A 17440-nucleotide genomic window follows, 5' to 3' on the forward strand; every position below is an offset into this window, starting at 1 on the left:
AAAGGGCAAGAAGGAAATGCACAGGCAGTGGCAGCAGGGACAGGTATCCTGAGAGGAATATAGGGACACTGCCCAGTTGTGTAGAGACGGGGTCAGGAAGGCCAAGGCACTGCTGGAGCTGAACTTGGCAAGGGATGCAAAGAATAGTAAGAAGTGCTTCTATAGGTATGTCAGTCAGAAAAAGGAAGGTCAAAGACAGTGTATCCTCCCTCACAGAGTGACTACATCAGTGGACAAAGGAAGAGCTGTGGATGTTGTCTATCTGGATGTCCATAAGGCCTTTGACACAGTCTCCAACAATGTTCTTCTCTCTAAATTGGAGAGAGATGGATGGAGTTTGGTGGATGAGGAACTGGTTGGATGGTCACATTGAAAGAGTAGTGGTCAATGGCTCAATATCTGGATGGACACCAGTGACAAGTGGTGTCTCTCAGAGATCTGTAGTGGGACAAGTACTGTTTAACGTGTTCATCAATGACATAGACAGTGGGATCAAGTGCACCCTCAGCAAGTTTGTGGATAACACCAAGATGAGTGGTACAGTTGACAGGCCTGAGGGACAGGATGCCATCCAGAGGGACCTGGACAAGCTTGAGAAGTGGGCCCATGCAAATCTCATGAGGTTCAACAAGGCCAAGTATAAGGTCCTGTACCTGGCTTGGGGCAACCCCCGGTATCAATATAGGCTGGGGCATGGAGGGATCAAGAGCAGCCCTGCGGAGGAGGACTTGGGAGTACTGGTGGATGAAAAGCTGGACATGAGCCCACAATGTGCACTTGTGATCCAGAAAGCCAAATGTATGCTGGGCTTCATCAAAAGAAGTGTGGCCAGCAGGCTGAGGGAAGTGATTCTCTCCTTCTGCTCTGTTGAGGCCCCACCTGAAACACTGCGTCCAGCTCTGGAGCCACCAGAATAAGAAGGGCACAGACCTGTTGGAGTAAGTCCAGAGGAGGGCCATGAAGACGATCAGATAGATGGATGGAACACCTCTCCTATGAGGAAAAGCTGAGAGAGTTGGGGTTTTCAGCCTGGAGAGGGCCCCAGGGAGACATTATTGCAGCCTTTAAGTACTTAAAGGGGCCTATAACATGAAGATGGACTTCTTAGCAGGGCCTATTGTGACAGGACAAGGGGTAATGGTTTTAAACTGAAGGAGGGGAGATTTAGACTAGATATGAGGAAGACATGTTTTACAATGAGGGTGGTGAAACACTGGCACAGGTTGCCCAGAGAGGCGGTAGATGCCCCATCTCTGGAAACATTCAAAGTCAGGCTGGACGGGGCTCTGAGCAACCTGATCTAGTTGAAGATGTCCCTGCTCATTGTGGTGGGGTTGGACTAGATGACTTTCAAGGTCCCTTCGAACCCAATTATTCTCTGATTCTGTGACATTCTGTAAGGTGTGGTTGTTTCTCACTGAGGAGGAGTGGAATGTTGGAAGCATTTCTCATGGCAAGTGGGATAACAATCAGCTACTATAGATTGGGAGATAGGTCAGAACAGGTGCATTTATGTTAGCGGTTTAATGTGCAATGAAGTTCACGTCGAGTGTAACCTTCCTTACAGCTGGAATTCGTGCATTGCTCCAATGCACAATACTGCTGTATATGAAATGGTTCCTCTGCCAGGAAAACAAGGAGGAGGTTGTGCACCATGGTGCCATGTAGCGCACACCTGTAATACAGACGCTTGTCCAGTGCTTCTCAGGCTCAGAAGAGTTGTGTTAAAGGAGGCTTAGATGAACAATAGGCCACATTCTGCATTCCCAGGCATTGCTGGTCAGAAATGGAGGCTGGGATACAGAAGTTAATCATCATCATTCATCATCATCATCATCATGAAAGATGGCTTCAAGCCACTCTTCTACCTCTGTATACCTGGCGTGATCTTTGGCACATAGCTGCCTCACAGCCACCTGAGCTCCTGCTCTGCAAATGTTCCTCAATACAAAGACTAGCAGCTTCAGTTTTGACATTAGCAGGGCACTTCCATGCTGCCCTCACTGCAGCAGGTTGTGAGGGGGAATGTACAACTGTTCCTGCAGTGGGATCTCGGTTCTGAACCACTTGAAGGCCAGTCAGAGGTCAAAATGGAAACGCAGCCTCTTGCATTTCTGATGCAATAAGCAGTAGGTAAGTCCATGATTTTGTCATTCAGGATTGATGAGTACAGACACACCGGTCAGAATAAGATTTTGAAGCCTCCATGTGAGGTCTGTCAGTTCTGTGGCCGAAGGGGCAATCCAGAGCACCATTACACACCTCCTGCTCTGAGAAATGCCAGTATGCCATCTCTTTATATTGCCACAAGCATTGTGACAAGCAGACATTTCTGTGTATAGTTACAGTGATAGTTTCAACTGTAATGTATCTGAAAGACCATCTTTTCCCAGAGAAAAGAGCAAATTAAATCTAATTAAAAACTTACTGAGGGTGGTGCTCAACCACTGGCAGTGAGAATGCACCTTCCCAGAGTGTTCAACCCCTTACACTACATCCATCTCCTCACAGCTGCCTTGTCCTGATGCCGGGCTTCTGAAAGAGGAAAGTTCACCCAGCACACTGCCTTGCCACCTTTGCGAAAGGCCCGATAGTGCACACATAGGCTCTCTGGATTTCTTCAGCCACTGTGAGGCTAAATTCGTAACCTGGAACTGGTGTTAAAGGGTGTTCAGTCTGACACCTCTCACTGCAGTTTATCCCCAAATTATCTGACATTCAGCTAGCAAATACATTTTACAGAATCACATAATCACAGAATGTTTGGGATTGGAAGGGTCCTTGAAAGATCATCTAGTTCAATCCCCCCACAGGAGCAGGAACACCTAGGTGAAGTTACACAGGAATGTGTCCAGGCGGGTTTGAATGTCTCCAGAGAAGGAGACTCCACAGCCTCCCTGGGCAGCCTGTTCCAGTGTCTGTCACCCTCACCATGAAGAAGTTTCTTCTCAAATTTAAATTGAACCCCCTCTGTTCCAGTTTGCACTCATTGCCCCTTGTCTACTCGTTGATTGTCACCAAGATGAGCCTGGCTCCATGCTCCTGACACTCAACCTCTATATATTTTATAATATTTATAAACATTAATGAAGTTGCCCCTCAGTCTCCTCCAAGCTAAAGAGCCCCAGCTCCCCCAGCCTTTCCTCTTAAGGGAGATGCTCCACTGCCTTAATCATCTTCGTGGCCCTGCGCTGGACTCTCAAGCAATTCCCCGTTTTAACGTCTATTTAAAGGCGTGCATAACAGTGCTTCCAGCTCCAAAGCCGACCTCCAACATCCCAGCCGCCTCTGCCTCTCGCACTTGGGACTCCGCCGCCCCCAGGCCCGCGGGCGATACGCACGGCGCGACTCCCCGAGCCGCCGGCGAGGCCTCCCGCAGGCTCCGCGCGAGTTGCGGGGTGCCGGCCCTTCCTCGCCTCTGACCGGCACCCGCCGCAGCGGGATCGCCGCCGCCGCCGCCGGCGGGGGGACGCGCGGGGGACTCGTCGGGCCGCCCCCGCACCCGCCGCCGCAGCGCGAGGAGCGACGCGACCAGCGCGACCAGCGCCCCCCGCGCCGGCGCCAGCGCCCCGCGCGCCAGCCGTCACCGTGCGGCGGGGTGGGGGAGGGGCCGCCGGCGCCGCGCGGCCCCGCCCCCCCGCCCCCTTCCCCGTCTGCCCCGGCGGGCGGCACCGCGGGGTGACAGGCAGGTCTAGGCCACAGCCGAGTGCGCACGCGTCAGTTCCGGCGGGGAGCGCGGCGCGTGGGTAGGAAACGCCGCGGCGGCAGGGGATCGGAAAATGGCGACGGCCGCGCAGCTCACGGACGAGGAGCTGTTCTCGGAGCTCAGGCGCTTCGGCTTCTCCCCGGGGCCGGTCACCGAGAGCACCCGGCCCGTCTACCTGAAGAAGCTGAAGAAGCTGCGCGAGGATGAGCGGGCCGGGGCCCGCGGCGGCGCCAACAAGACCCGGAACAGCAACAACAATAACACGGGGGCCGGAGCGGCGCCGGGCGGCGGCGGCCCCGGGCGAGCAGCCCCGGGCGTGGGCGCGCGGCTGGTGGGCGCCGAGCACCCCTACCTCCCCGGGGCTGCCGCCGGGAGCGGCCGGAGCCGCGCAGCACCCTCTGCCGGGGGCGGCAAAGTGCTGCTGGGCTTCAGCTCGGACGAGTCGGATGTGGAAGCCAGTCCCCGGAGCCAGGCCGGCGCCAGCGGCAGGAGGGAGCGGGCTGCACCCCTCTTCCGCGGCCCGAGGCCCGCTGCCCCCCACGGCGCCTGCGGCGTGAGTAGCAGCTCCCCCCCGGAGGAGGCGGCCCGGCGGAAGCCCAACGCCTGGTGGGGGGCGGCGGCCAGGAGACCGGCGGGAGCTCTGGGTGTGCGGGAGCCCGGGGACGGCGAGGAGGACGGGGGAGAGGAGGACGACGACGAGGAGGAGGAGGAGAGCGAGCAGCAGCGGTGGAAGAACCGGACCGTGAACGGTAACCGGCTCCTCTCCTACGGCGGCAGCAGGGACAAGTACTCTGACTCGGAGGAGGAGGCGAGGTCCAAGCAGCAGGTACCGAAGGAGGAGTCTGTACTTCGCCGGCCCAGAAGGAGCCTCAGCAAGTCTCCTGCTCCATTCATAACAAGCAAATGCGCTGCAGCCGGTGCTGGTGTGATGGAGACGGGCCAAGAAAGGGCTGGCGGAGGCTGTGGTGCTGGTGTAATCGTAACGAATGACAGGGCGGCGGCGGCGGAGGCGGCTGCTGCCGGGAGTCTAGACAGGGGCAGAAATCAGGAGAAGGCGGCGGGGGGAGGAGGAGGAGGATGCGAAAATCTGGACTCTAGTCCTCCCAGCCCCAGATACCGCATTGGCCTACCAAAAAAATCCCCAACAGTATTGTTGCTGCCACCACCGCTCACGGACGTGGACAGCAGTAAAATCACTGACCCTCCAGGCACCATTAGGAAAGCGACCAATAATCATGTTCTCAGCGGTGCTGCTGATAGCTATAATGTTGAATCCAGGATCTATTCAGCTACTAACAGCCTTCCCCCGGGTGGAACCACCTCCTCCCTTAGACTCAACCACTCCAATCATACGGGTTCAAATCATACCTACCTGAAAAACACCTACAAGAAGAATCTCTCGGAGCCCGAGGAGGAGCTTCTCCAACAGTTCAAAAGAGAGGAGGTATCCACCACTGGAGGCTTCAGTGCACATTACCTGTCCATGTTCCTCTTAACTGCTGCATGCTTGTTCTTTCTGATACTGGGATTCACATACCTGAGAATGAGAGGTTCTGGAGTAGCTGAGGATATGGGAGCCAACAGTAAGTATTAGGTGAAGGGTAAGAGCAGTTTCTTTCTGCAACTGGATGTACAACTGTTGATTCACCTTTGTGTGTTCAGACATCCCTTATTGAGCAGTTCTGGGTTCCATCTTTCTATATAGGATGGAGCACAGAGAAATTGTCTTTCCTTAAGTATGTACCTTGAAAGTTGGTGGAATAAGCTTGCAAGACATTTGGGGATAAGTTCAAATCCTGGCATTCCCTGCTCTACTGTGTTGATACATCGTTTTCTACCATGTTTTCTTTGCAAAGCAATCATACGTGTTTTTTCAATAGCAGATGTATGATTACTAGAGAATTGACAAGGTGAAGCTTTATGCTAATCTCAGAGAAGTAGTCATGCACATTTAGATACCTGGGACTCCTGCAGGGCTAAGATTTGACTGTAGTTGTTTGGTAATAAAGCAGCTTGTTTTCATTTATGTGCACTGAGACTTGAAAAGAATGCTAGGTTGAAGTGATGTTAACATGCTGCAGCAAACTTTGTGCAGTGACTACTGGACCTATTGTGTATTGTTTTCTAATAAGTACTTTTTTTCTAATTTTACTTGAGAGTCTGTTTATACATGCAGTATTCTTATGCTTTAGTTTGAATTTCAGAGCATTCTTTTATTAATCCTGAGTTACTTGGGAGCCTCTTTAATATGTGAAAACAACTTCTTGGAATGGATTTAGACACTACCATTTTCTGTTCACAAACCATACGAAAATGGAAATATACCACCTAAGGATGGTGATTCATGCTAATTCAGTTCTTTACGGCTCTGAAATGGACAGTGGAGATTCTAACATCAGAAAGAAAAATGCCCTTGCTGTCTTAACTTCTCATCAAGAGTGATGAAAATCATGCAAAAAGCTAGTTTTAGGACATGAGAGCATTAGAAGGTCCTGAGGACTGGACGTTTTTCTTGAAATTATTGAAGAAGGCATGCGGAGTGTATACATGTGCCTGTATTTCGTCACAGAGATAGTAGAGGATTTGCATACTATCGTGTGGGCATGTATATATTAATAGTGCCTTATAAGGAGTGATCCCACAGTTAGATTGGGATCTGCTAGATGGTACAGGGCAGAAATAGCAGTATGGGCAGCCTTGTATTTGTGTGGTTTGTTTGTTTGTTTGTTTTTTTCCCCCTCCCTTTCGAATGTTATTCATTACATGATTGTAGCAGAATAGTTCTTAATTCTGTTTTGTGCTGTTTGAAGGGGAGAGTAAAGGATTTATTGTTTAGGAAGGATGGTAGCAGCAAGGACTTAAGCAGTTGCAGTGGTTTAATTGCTGTCCATGTGGCTGTTGACTGCTGTTCAGACTGATTTTTTTGGTAAGGCAGTGAACATATGCAGGTGTGCTAAAATTAGATATAGTGCAGTGTGTCTATTGGGAGTACTCGTATTCTATGGTCAACTTCTGTCCGTAACTGCTAGAGACATACATAAATTTTTGTATGTACTGATAAGCAGTGTATTTCTATTAACACGTATTAGATTTTTTTTTTTCTGGTCTTGAAATCTCATGATCTTTTTAATAGAGAAGAAGGTCTGTCAGCCTACTGGAGTGAACTTCCAAACTGTCAAATGTAGTGGTTGAGTTAAAACTCACCTACCTTGCTAATTTTTAAAGCTGAATGTCTCACCTATGCAGATAGCAATAATACTGTGAAAAGAAATCTACTCTGAACTTTTTGTCTGGGAAGAAAACATTCTTTGAATATGTGAGTTTTCCTACAGACCATGTGTGATCACTGTGTTAAGTGTATTGTTCTTAAAAAGTTAGCCCAGCTGGAACTGATATACAGGGAAAATGGTTCTCTTCTGTGCTTTTGCTTAGGTTAGGCTGCCCCGCCAAAGGTCTGGTATCCCGGTGTTGCTTGATAGTTCAATATAAGCCATCTCTTGGCCTCTTCCTATTTGTTCTTTTTTCAGTGAAACTCCAGAAAGTGAGTTTCCTGGAGAATTGTTCTGGCAGTGGCACTCACACTTCATCTGTCTTTCCTCACAGCCCTGGGCTTTGCAACTCAACAGATGGTGGGAACAGGGGGAATAGGGCCCATTGGAAGAAGCAAACAGCAGGTTTTGTGGCTAGCTCCTTTGGTAGCAACAGGAGCAGGCACTTTTTTAAGTAGCGTGGGAGTAAGCAGGGATTTACCTTGCCCATGTGCTCACCAAATTCTTATTTCTCAAATGGCCATATGCAACAAAAATACGGTAGGTCTGTAGAACAGGCAAGAACAGACAAGACAGGCCAATGAAGACTGATTGCTACTGGGAAGGTAAAGAACCCTGTCTTCTATTAGATGCTTCCATAAGCTTAAACATAATCTGAGCGAGTCCTTTGGCTCTGATGCTTGTGTGGGTGTATTGTCTGTTTTCTTTATAGAAGCAGAACTGATTAATACATTTTTATTTTAAAAAATGGCATATCTCAAGGAACAACCTTTCAGTTAGGTGGTTTGACACTGTTTTTTTTCCCGTCTTTTACATGGTTGTAGGTAAGATTCTGTTGGCTGAGAGTGATTTGATTATGAAAAACTCAGTTATTTTCAACTTCAAGCTATTATCATAAAAGGTTTTAGGATTCAGTGGAGTTGCACTATACCCATTTCCATAATAAACATAGTTACGTAAGAAACAAAAAATGGCTGTTAATTATTTGTATATTTGGGTGGCTTCTTATTTTATCTTTTCAGGGAATGGTACACAGTGAGCTTAGTGCTGGTTGCCTTAATTGTTCGTTACCTAAGATGAAATGCTATCAAAATAAAGTGATGTTACATGTGTCACACTGAAAAATGTTTGTCACCAAGTACACCCAATATCAGCACTTACGATATTTGTCAGGCTGTAATCTGAGAACAGTTCTTGTAGTGGGGGAGGCTTATAACTAGGTGTTGAGGTTGAATGTAGGCCGGGTAAAATACAGTTGAGAAATTGGAAGCAGAAAACTTCAGAAGAGGATTGTCACTTAGAGCATGTATAATGTCCAAACGATTTCTTATTCAGAGCTCTGAAATAGCTGTAAAGTGCTTTAGTTTTTCTGCACGTGTCATAAAATGTTCAAAGACGAATTGGAATTGGGGCTACTTCTTCTGTGTCTAACCTACATATGGTTGGTCACTTGAGGTAAGGTTTTCAGACATATAGCCATCTAAAAAGCAGGTAAATATCTATGGGGCTTTTCCTAAAGCATCTTAAACCAATGAAATTAAACAACTCTTGAAGCTTACGTACAAGACCAACTAATGCATAATCGCATATTATGCTTGCTCTCTGTGACAGTGGTGTATGTGAAAAGAAAGATCACTTTGGGTGTGGTGCTGTTAACCTCATTCATGTGACGCTTGCCGTAAAGCATGTTTTGCCTGCACTTGCGTTCAAAATACTTTGGAATTTTATCAATTTCTTGCCAAGTCAGACTAGTATTTTGTCAGGAAAGTGATAGAATTGACTTTTGTCTACTTCCTAGGTTTCTTTAAACCTAAAAGAGTTGGGTGTCTCTTCCAACTGTAGTTTTGGTTTTTGATGTGATGCTGAGCATCTCAAGTGACTGCTCCTGGGAGAGAGTTCTGAAGTTATTTTTCGTGGAAAATTGATAACAATACCAGATCATTAGATGTTGTTATCAGGTGTGGGTTTCATTCTGAAAGATCAGGGCACCAGCAATCTGAAACAGGTTGCATTTAAGCTACTCTCACTGTTTCTGCTCAGGTACTTTACCTGGAGAGTGATTGATGTAGCAATAAAAATAACAACAATTACAACAAAGTAATCTTGAAACTTCCAGGTGTAGGTCTTGTTTAATACCTTATGCTCTTATTACCAGAGACTTTTGAAAGTGACATCTCTTGCTAGTGATTTTGGTATTTCTATGATAGGTGTTACAAAACAACTGCTGGGAGGATAATCCTTACTATATTTGCTTCAACTTGTGTTTTTGAAATGCTAATTCAGGGAGACTTAGCAGTTGGGTATATTGCAAGTGGAAGCTTATGCAAATCACAATTCTAAAGTTTAATTCTATGCCATTGATGTTTCTTTGTTTCTTCTAAATCTCTCAGGCATTAAAACTTCTATGAAATTTTATGCAGGGAATTTAATTGTTAAGAAGTTAGACTTGCTTTGTAAAAGACAAGAAGATGACTGTTATGCTCACTGGCCTGCAAATGACTATTAAAGTGCTGTGATATTTCACAGATAACTGCAACAAATCTACTTGCCTTCTAAGATCATGTTCTCAGAAAAGTCTGTCTTCTTGACAGTGTTGACTTTAATGGAAAAAAATTGATTTTGGATAAGAAATATTTGTAGAAGAGAAGTCAGTAAAGGGAGGAAGCAAAACGAAAGGATTTAGAGAGTTCCTGTGTTGTGCGGCTGTTAATGTTGCTTGAGCTTTACAAGTGATGCTCTGACTTGTATTTTATAATATAACAACTTCTTCTACTGACATAGTAGCATATAGCTCTGTTGCATATTCTGTATATTGCTTTAAACTAGTTAGCAAGTATTTATCTTCTAGGTGATACAAAAGAAAATCCTGAAGTGCATTTTGAAGACTAATCTCTCTTGTAGTGGATCTTGCTTCTGTAGTTTGAGTTTCGGATTAAGATCAGTAGATCAAAAAAATCCCAGGCTGCCTTCATGAGGTAAAGATAGGCAGAATAGTTAAGTTTCCTTAGGATTCTTGACATAGTCAAATAATATGGCTAGTCTTCCATATGGTGTATCAGAAATAACTCTTAAAAATGAGGAACAAATTTGGCCAAGACTTGTACCCAGGAAAGTCCAAATAATTGTTATGTAGGACAAAATAGTTTATCTTAGCTGACAACTTCAGCTAAGGGCTCATGAACAGCCTGTTTACCTTTGCTGCAGATCTGTAGTATAAAGGATAAATATGAAAATTGATCATCAGTATTTGAAACAAAAATGGTACAACTTCAGAATGTCTGTTTTTTAAGGAGATAGCAGTGTTTGATACTTCATTTGGAGTATTTAGAACTTACTTGGCATTCATACCTTAAATGTGCTTCTGTTTGCCAGTGTGCACAGAACTTTCCTTATGACTTTAAATACTATTACAATGACATTTTTAAACTTGACTGTTGCAGGATATGCTTTTTTTGTGAAGTAAATAAAGAGAAATTGGAACAAAAATTACGTACTTGGGGAGCAGGGATGTAGAAGAGCTCACCCAGGATCTGTTTTCACTAGGTATCCAAAACTGATTGAAAGTTTGCACTCCATTACATAGTGCATGGTAGTTTTCTCAAAAGAAAATTTGGTGTCTGATGTGAGAAAATGAAGGGTGATCTAGGATATAAAAGAAGATATGGTTTCAACCTTTCCTTGTTTATAAAGCTTTGCAGACTAGAAAGGCGTGGGAAAGCAAAAACCAAACTTGTGTTCCTTCTACTAAGAACTCTAATAGCGCATTTCAGTAGCGATGCAGTTTTCTTTCTGCTTAGGACAGATACGTACAGTGATAATGGATGCAGTGGAAATATTTTAAGGAAGAGCTCACGGTACCCAAGGACTTAAATTTAGCATTGTATGAGCCCTACTTTGCGCTGTTTCATAATCTTTAATTATCCCAGTACGAGAGGAGGATCAGGCCTGCAGTCTTTCTATTCTTGGGGACCAATTGTGTTTCTAAAAAATCATGTGTATTTAACTCCTGTTGACATCTGTGTTTCATCTGGGAGTAGCAGGTCACAGAACTTTGGCTTGATTGCTTACCCAGCTAAGCTGGCAGGAGTGCTGGAGTCATACCAAACTGATCCCTGTCATGCTTCTAGACTTGTGCTTCAAAAATAGTATGAACATGTGAACAGATGAGAGCTGCTGTTTGAGAAGGTTGTTTGGTCACTTAACGGAGAAGCTTAGGCAAGTAAAATAAGCAAGTATGTCAGATTTTGTTGATGAAAGTGCTGTTCCAATGCTGTGGAGAAGCAGAGTCCACTGTAATTATGAGGCATATATTCCGTACAACTTTAAAGTCCCTGTCGGTATTTGTATTCTCTGGAAAAATCAGTTGTCTGTTGTGATTTGTGGTAGATTGAGGGGAGTAAGTTCAGTGCTTAAGGGATTGTGAAATCAAGGTACGTTAAAAAGAAAAAGTGACTTTTCAGAGGACTTGCATGTTGGCTAAGGACTTCAGTAGTAGTACCTTTGTCCTTACTCATCCTTTCTTGGCTCCTGCTGTTGCTTGCTGGTAGGTCCAGGCTTGTGGGCAAAGGTGGTAATGCCTTTGCTGTGATTATAATAAATGAGATATGGTGTAACTGTCACTGATCAAAGTAACCTTGAAAGCTTCTGCCCACTGAGGAATCCTGATTTAGAGAAGTTTGGTAAAGGGAAGTGTTACTGATAGAAAGAAGCATACTGGTTGATGTGAGGACAGATGAAAGAGCCACTGCAGAACTTAAAGCTGATCTTATTTAGACTCCTTCTGTGTGGAAGGTTTGCTGCAACTTAAAACATATGATGTTGGGTCCTGTTGTAAAAAATATTTTTGAAAAAAAAAAACCAAAAAAACAACAACTTCTTGAATGAAACTGATGACATGAAGGCTTTACACTTGATGTCAGTGTGCTGTCCCTCAAAACTGGGGGATAGACAAGCAGACTTGATGCTTTGACTCCATGCAGGTATGGCCTCTTTGTGTAGCTGACTGTTCAGATAAGACACTGCTTTGATGTTATCTCAGTATTTCTACAGTATTTGATCCAGGCCAAGCAGTGTTTTGGGTTCACACATTTCTAGTCTGAGGTATTTCTAGCATTCTCTTCTAGAAGCTTTAGGGATTCTGTACAGTTCTGTCCATTCAGTAAGATTCTCAGCCTAGCTGGAAGAATTGGAGACAAATTTAAGTAATGGAGATGGAAACTGGATCAAGTATACTTAGATTACTTGAGCATATCATGGCATGGATAATAAATCCAAATAATTTGTCTTCACCAAGAGGTACTGTTTGTAATTAGGAAAAAAATTGTATGGCCCCAAAGTGCTGTACTTTGGGTTTGGTGGCTCCTTTTCTCCAGTATCCTTATTGTTGTTGCCTTTTCCCTGCTACTGTGCTGTACTTCCCACAATGCTATTTAGTGCTATTTTTCTGTTTTCCTGTGTGTCACAGTCTATTGTGGAGGGTGAGAGGGTAAGGAGCAAGTGAATGTGGATGTGTACTAAATGTGAAGCAGGCAAAGATGTTGTGCCTGTTGGGTGCAGTTTGTTGGAGGTGTGCTGTTATGTCTGGTGTTTTGCAGAGATGAGTTCTTTTTGCAGGGGAAAGGATAATTTTCTGCTTGCTGAGGGTCATACTGTAACACAGGAATCTTGAATAAAGGTGCTGTTTTAGAGTTTTGCTTTAGGTGCTTTAAATGAACTCTGAGTGCCAGACTGGATTATATAGAAGGCTGTTTAATGTGGGGAGAAGATGTAGGGAATTAAAAAAAGAGGTCTAACATTGAATTAAGTGGTATTAAAACTTACTAAGTAGTCTACAAGATCCGTTGAATTCTAGTGATATGCTATGTAAGTAAGAAGTCTGTTCATAAATGAAGGATTGTAGACCAGTTCCTAGGCCAGTTTTTCTCTGTGTTAGAGAAGGCCATTTACTTAATTAAAAATTGGAAGTTGACTTGTTAGAAAATAGTTGTTTTATATACATACTAAGCTTCCTTCATACAACATTTATTAACTTGATTGTTAATACAGGGTTCATATACAGATCAAATCCCCTTAAGCTTTTCTTTATTGAAGAAGTACGAGAGACTCTATACTTGGACTCAGGGCATCTTGGGCAAATGCAACATTGTCTGTCCTTGCCAGGCAGTCAACTGAACAAAACTTTATCATGAGAGGACTGCTGGAATGAGTTGGTTAAGTGTAGTGTTGTTCCAAACTTGATTTTAAGGCTACATCTAGATCTTAATTTTCCGTTTCTCCACAGAAAAGTGTTTCTTTGAAAGTCAGTTAAATCTGTGAGTTGCTTATTGGAGAAGCCTCAGACTGTTCATTGACTTCAGAACTGCTTATGTTAGTTTTAAAATATTTTTAATATGCTGCGTGTCAAAGCCACTCACCTTAACCATCTATCCCTTCAATACTCGTCATCTCACTATGTAGTTATGCAATAAAACATTTCACAGCACACTCATTCAGTAATATTTATCCCACTCTCTGCTCAGCATCATCAAGCTGCACGGCATGAGCGTCTCATGTCCAGTATTCCTTATTCCCATATCTCACAGTGCAACTTCATAAAACATTTTTTTCTTTGAATGTGTAGATGTTGTTGGTCATGCGGAACAGAAGTCTAGATAGAACTAATCTGAAACCTGTCAATAGATATTGAGTAATGCAGCATTTACTGTGAATGAGGGGTTTCAAATACCAAAAGGTTGATGTGTGATTGTTTTTGTTTGTTTTGTTAGTGTTACTTGAAACAACTCTTTATAGTGGTGTGTGGTTGGTTGGTGGTTTTGTGTTGTGTTTGTTGTTGTTTTGTTTTTTTTCTTTTTTTTTTAATTCCCCAGATTATTTTCTTGGAAATGGTAAAATGTTCATTATGAAATTTTCTGTTCATATCTGACATTGATGTGTATCTAAAAGTTTAGTGGGCTGTTTGTTCTTTTTCAGACAACTAAAGAGGGTATTTGTTAATTTTGTTGAGTGACAGACACATGAGAGGCTTCTTTCAGGCAATGGTGATCCACAGTCAAACCAAACTATTGGGAAAGGGCCAGTCTGGCAGTCTTGCTTGTGCTGTTTCTCGTTCTTGCAAATTCATTGGGAGTAGTTTACTGTTACTTTGTAAATAAGAAAATGATTTCTGAAATTCCTTGGTGGGATCTGGAAATGAAGAGGAGAATATGATGTCAGGTTTATCCTAGTATGTTTCTGCATTGATTTCCCCCTGGTATATGATCTAAGGAAGCTTCTGGTATTTCAAGGAAAAGGTCAAAAAGGCTCTTCTTTTGTTTGGGTGTTGTTGTTGTGATTTTGGTTTTTGTTTTGTTTTGTTTTTTTTTGGTCAAAGGAACTTTATGCTGTCTTGAGGAGACTTTCACTAGCTAAGAAAATGAGGTTAGAGATGCAGATTTCCTTCTGGACAAGGAACTGGTCTCACTACTTATTTTTGGGGTTTGTTTTTTATCTGTAAGCATGTGAAGTACTGTGTATCTGAAAGTAGCTTTGAATAAAGGTGTTCCTAAATCACTGTAGGAAATGGGGAATCTGAGCTGTATCTAAAGGGTATATTTATGTTTGTGTACTTCACATTTTGTATATAATATAGCAAACACATTCATTTTGATTAAAACTCAATAAAATTGAGTGTTGAGAACATCTGAAAGAGCCATACTATTGTGCTGTCTGTACTGTGTCCTTTGAGCTAGTAGTTTTTAATTTCTCACTGAAAACCAGATATACCAGCCTTCTAAGTACTCCTGAGAGCTCATTCATTCAGAATGGGCAGGTATATATGCATAGTCTGACTTGGTGATCCCAGGTAGTGTATTATGACCAGCAGCTGTTAAGTTTGACTTCCGTCAAAGGTGGTACTCCCTGTAGAAATGCTGTAGACTTTTTTTTACCTTCTTTACATTGCCACTAATGTGTCTGTGTACTTTGGAATTGGACAGTGCAGTGGCTAATGCTTTTTTTTTATTTATAGCTTTAAATACTATGTTTTTCTTGACATTCAACCAAAGGTGCTGCTTATGAGCTAAGAACAGAAACCTGCAGGTTGAGTACAAATGCATACAAAGTAGGGAAAGAAAAAAACCAATGGGATGTTAAATCCAGACTTCTTTTATTCTGCTGGATGGGATGTGTAGTATTATAAGTAATTCCTTTGGAGGGAGAGCAAATTGTGGAGGGAAATCACATGAAAGCAAGCAGCAGCCTTGGGAAGGAGCTGTCCTAGTGATTTGAGGACCGAAGGCTAAATAGGGTCTGCCTGTCCTGTCTGTGACAGAATGAATTAGCATGTGATATTCTTTGTCATTCAAGAGATGGGAACATGTTGAGCTTCTTACACAAATGTTGACCTGAGACTAGTAGATACATGGCCAGCTGTGCTTCATTAAGCAGAAGATAAATGGTTTGAGGAAGGGAGAGTTAAGACCTTATTTTGTAAACTTTGTTTTATAGTTTAAGCACCTACCTTTGTACTGTTGTGTAGTGACTTGGTTACTACAGCGTTCTCATATATCTACAAAGAGGCAATGGTGTGTTAAGATTTTATTGTCCCCAGTGTTTGAGATCTCAGTAAGAGTCATGTCTTCCTTTCCATTCTTTTTTTTCCCCTGTTTCTGTATGACAGATGAGTTTCTTGCTAAGATAGGTTCTTTCTCCTCTCTAGATCCACCTGGCTCAAAAGTGCATACAGTACTTTTAGAAGATTGATCAACTTAATCCATGAGCTGATGACATGACCCTTTAACTAATAGGCGTAACCTACTTAATTAATAAACAATTATAATAACAATATTTGAAGCCTTAATTCAAGCAGACTCTTCAGCTGAGTGTAGGAGCTAATGGCAGGGCATATATATAAGGACAATGGTGATGTGTGACTGTGTGGTAGTCCAGTTGTTCCCTTCAAATAATATTTTTTTTTTTTTTTAATTTGAACCAGTCAGTATGTGCTATCAAACAAGTGCAGCCTGTATGGTAGGCAGCCTGGAAGGTTAGCTAATCCTTTAGAGTCGTGGTTCAGCTGAGTAAAAATGGGAGCTATTGAATATTGCCTGTTTTTATTAATTTCCAGTCACATGGTGCTATTTGTTGAATTACTGCTGAGCTCATCCTGGTTTTGAGCTCTGCAGATTTCTGCTGTGTGTCGTGGGCAGTTTTCCTTCTCTTCTAGCTAGTGTAGACACTTCTGATGAGCTGGCTGCTGCTTTGTCTGTGAAGGCTTGTGTTTGTCATGACAGACCTGCTAGCTGCTACCTCTGCATGTCCTGTGTAGAGTAAGCTCTTCTTTCTCCCTAGCATACACCAGTGCACCTATTTGCAGAGTTTTACTACTGCGTTTAAGCTTGTATGGATCATTGTTCAGCAGTTCTGCTGCTCTTACTGCAGCGATCAGTGATAAGCCAATGTGTGCTGAATGGTTAAAAGGACAGGCACAGTAGAACCTCAGTTTTAAATATGAAAAATCCCTGTGTGATCTTTGTTTTTTTTAATGTCGTTGCTCTTGTAAATGAGAAGTTTCTTAAGAGTTTTCCTGGCAGTGTTCTCCATTTGAGTGTTACCTTTGTATGCTGTAAAGTGTTCATACCATTATAGTATATATTACTAATACTTTGTGTTTGAAGTCTTTGTGAAAGAGGAGGTTATAACTGGGTATTTTTACATTGGAAACTCTTCAAGACAGAAATCCTTCCTGCTTGTATGAGATCACAGGCATGTGTCTGTCCAGACTGGGCCCCTTGGCAGAGTGACAGATTTAGTATTTAATTGCAGATTCCCATTGATTCTTAAATAGTAACACTTGCCTTGAGGTTTGCTTTCCATCTTGAACTTTGAGATTTGAGAAAAGCAGATCACTTCCCAATGTAATATTGAGCTGCTTGCGCTGCTGTGTTTAGAGGTAGAGTTTCCCCTGCTTCTGAATGTCTTGATTTTCTTCTCATTTGTGTTCAGTTATCAAAATCATAGGGTGGTATTTTTTTTTTTTACCTTATAAAGACTAAGGAGTTAAAAATATTTGGGAAGGAGCATAGAAGAAGGAAGAAGGGCTATTTCAGAAGCCTATTCCAATTCTCTTACAAGTGGAGTTATTCTCTACCCATTGTGAAATGTTGGTAGATGTCTGAAGTCTAATGTTCCTCCTGATAATTGTTTGCAACTGTTGATAAAAATTGTTCTAGTGTGTTTGTTTTTTCTTCCTATACTAACACTAACCTATAATGGAGACTGTGCAAAGAATCTAGTATAACCTAATTTTTACAATGCATAGCAAATGCACTTCTCTTGAGCTATTTTTTCCTAATAGAGCAGACTATTTCTTCATGGAACCATAATATGCTTTGTAATATAATGTAAAAGAGTATGCATGCAAATTCCATTGCTATAAAACATATACTAGTAGAAATAAAACTGAAGAGGAGGATACTTTTTTTGTAAA

The 17440-nt window shown here is 43.0% G+C and overlaps 1 protein-coding gene across 1 annotated transcript in view; it reads left to right on the top strand.

The window, feature by feature from the left end:
* Positions 1-3779: 3779 nt before the first annotated feature.
* LEMD3 (LEM domain containing 3) overlaps positions 3780-17440 on the top strand; it is a gene marked incomplete at its 5' end in the record, with an annotated part of 48121 nt that continues 34460 nt past the window's right edge. The window contains one exon of the mRNA XM_080348128.1: positions 3780-5289. Within this exon, the coding sequence (XP_080204254.1) occupies positions 3780-5289 (1510 nt within the window). The remainder of the gene's footprint in view (positions 5290-17440) is intronic.

The sequence above is a fragment of the Nesoenas mayeri genome (assembly GCF_963082525.1).
Source record: "Nesoenas mayeri genome assembly, chromosome: 1".
Classification (NCBI taxonomy): Eukaryota; Metazoa; Chordata; class Aves; order Columbiformes; family Columbidae; genus Nesoenas; species Nesoenas mayeri.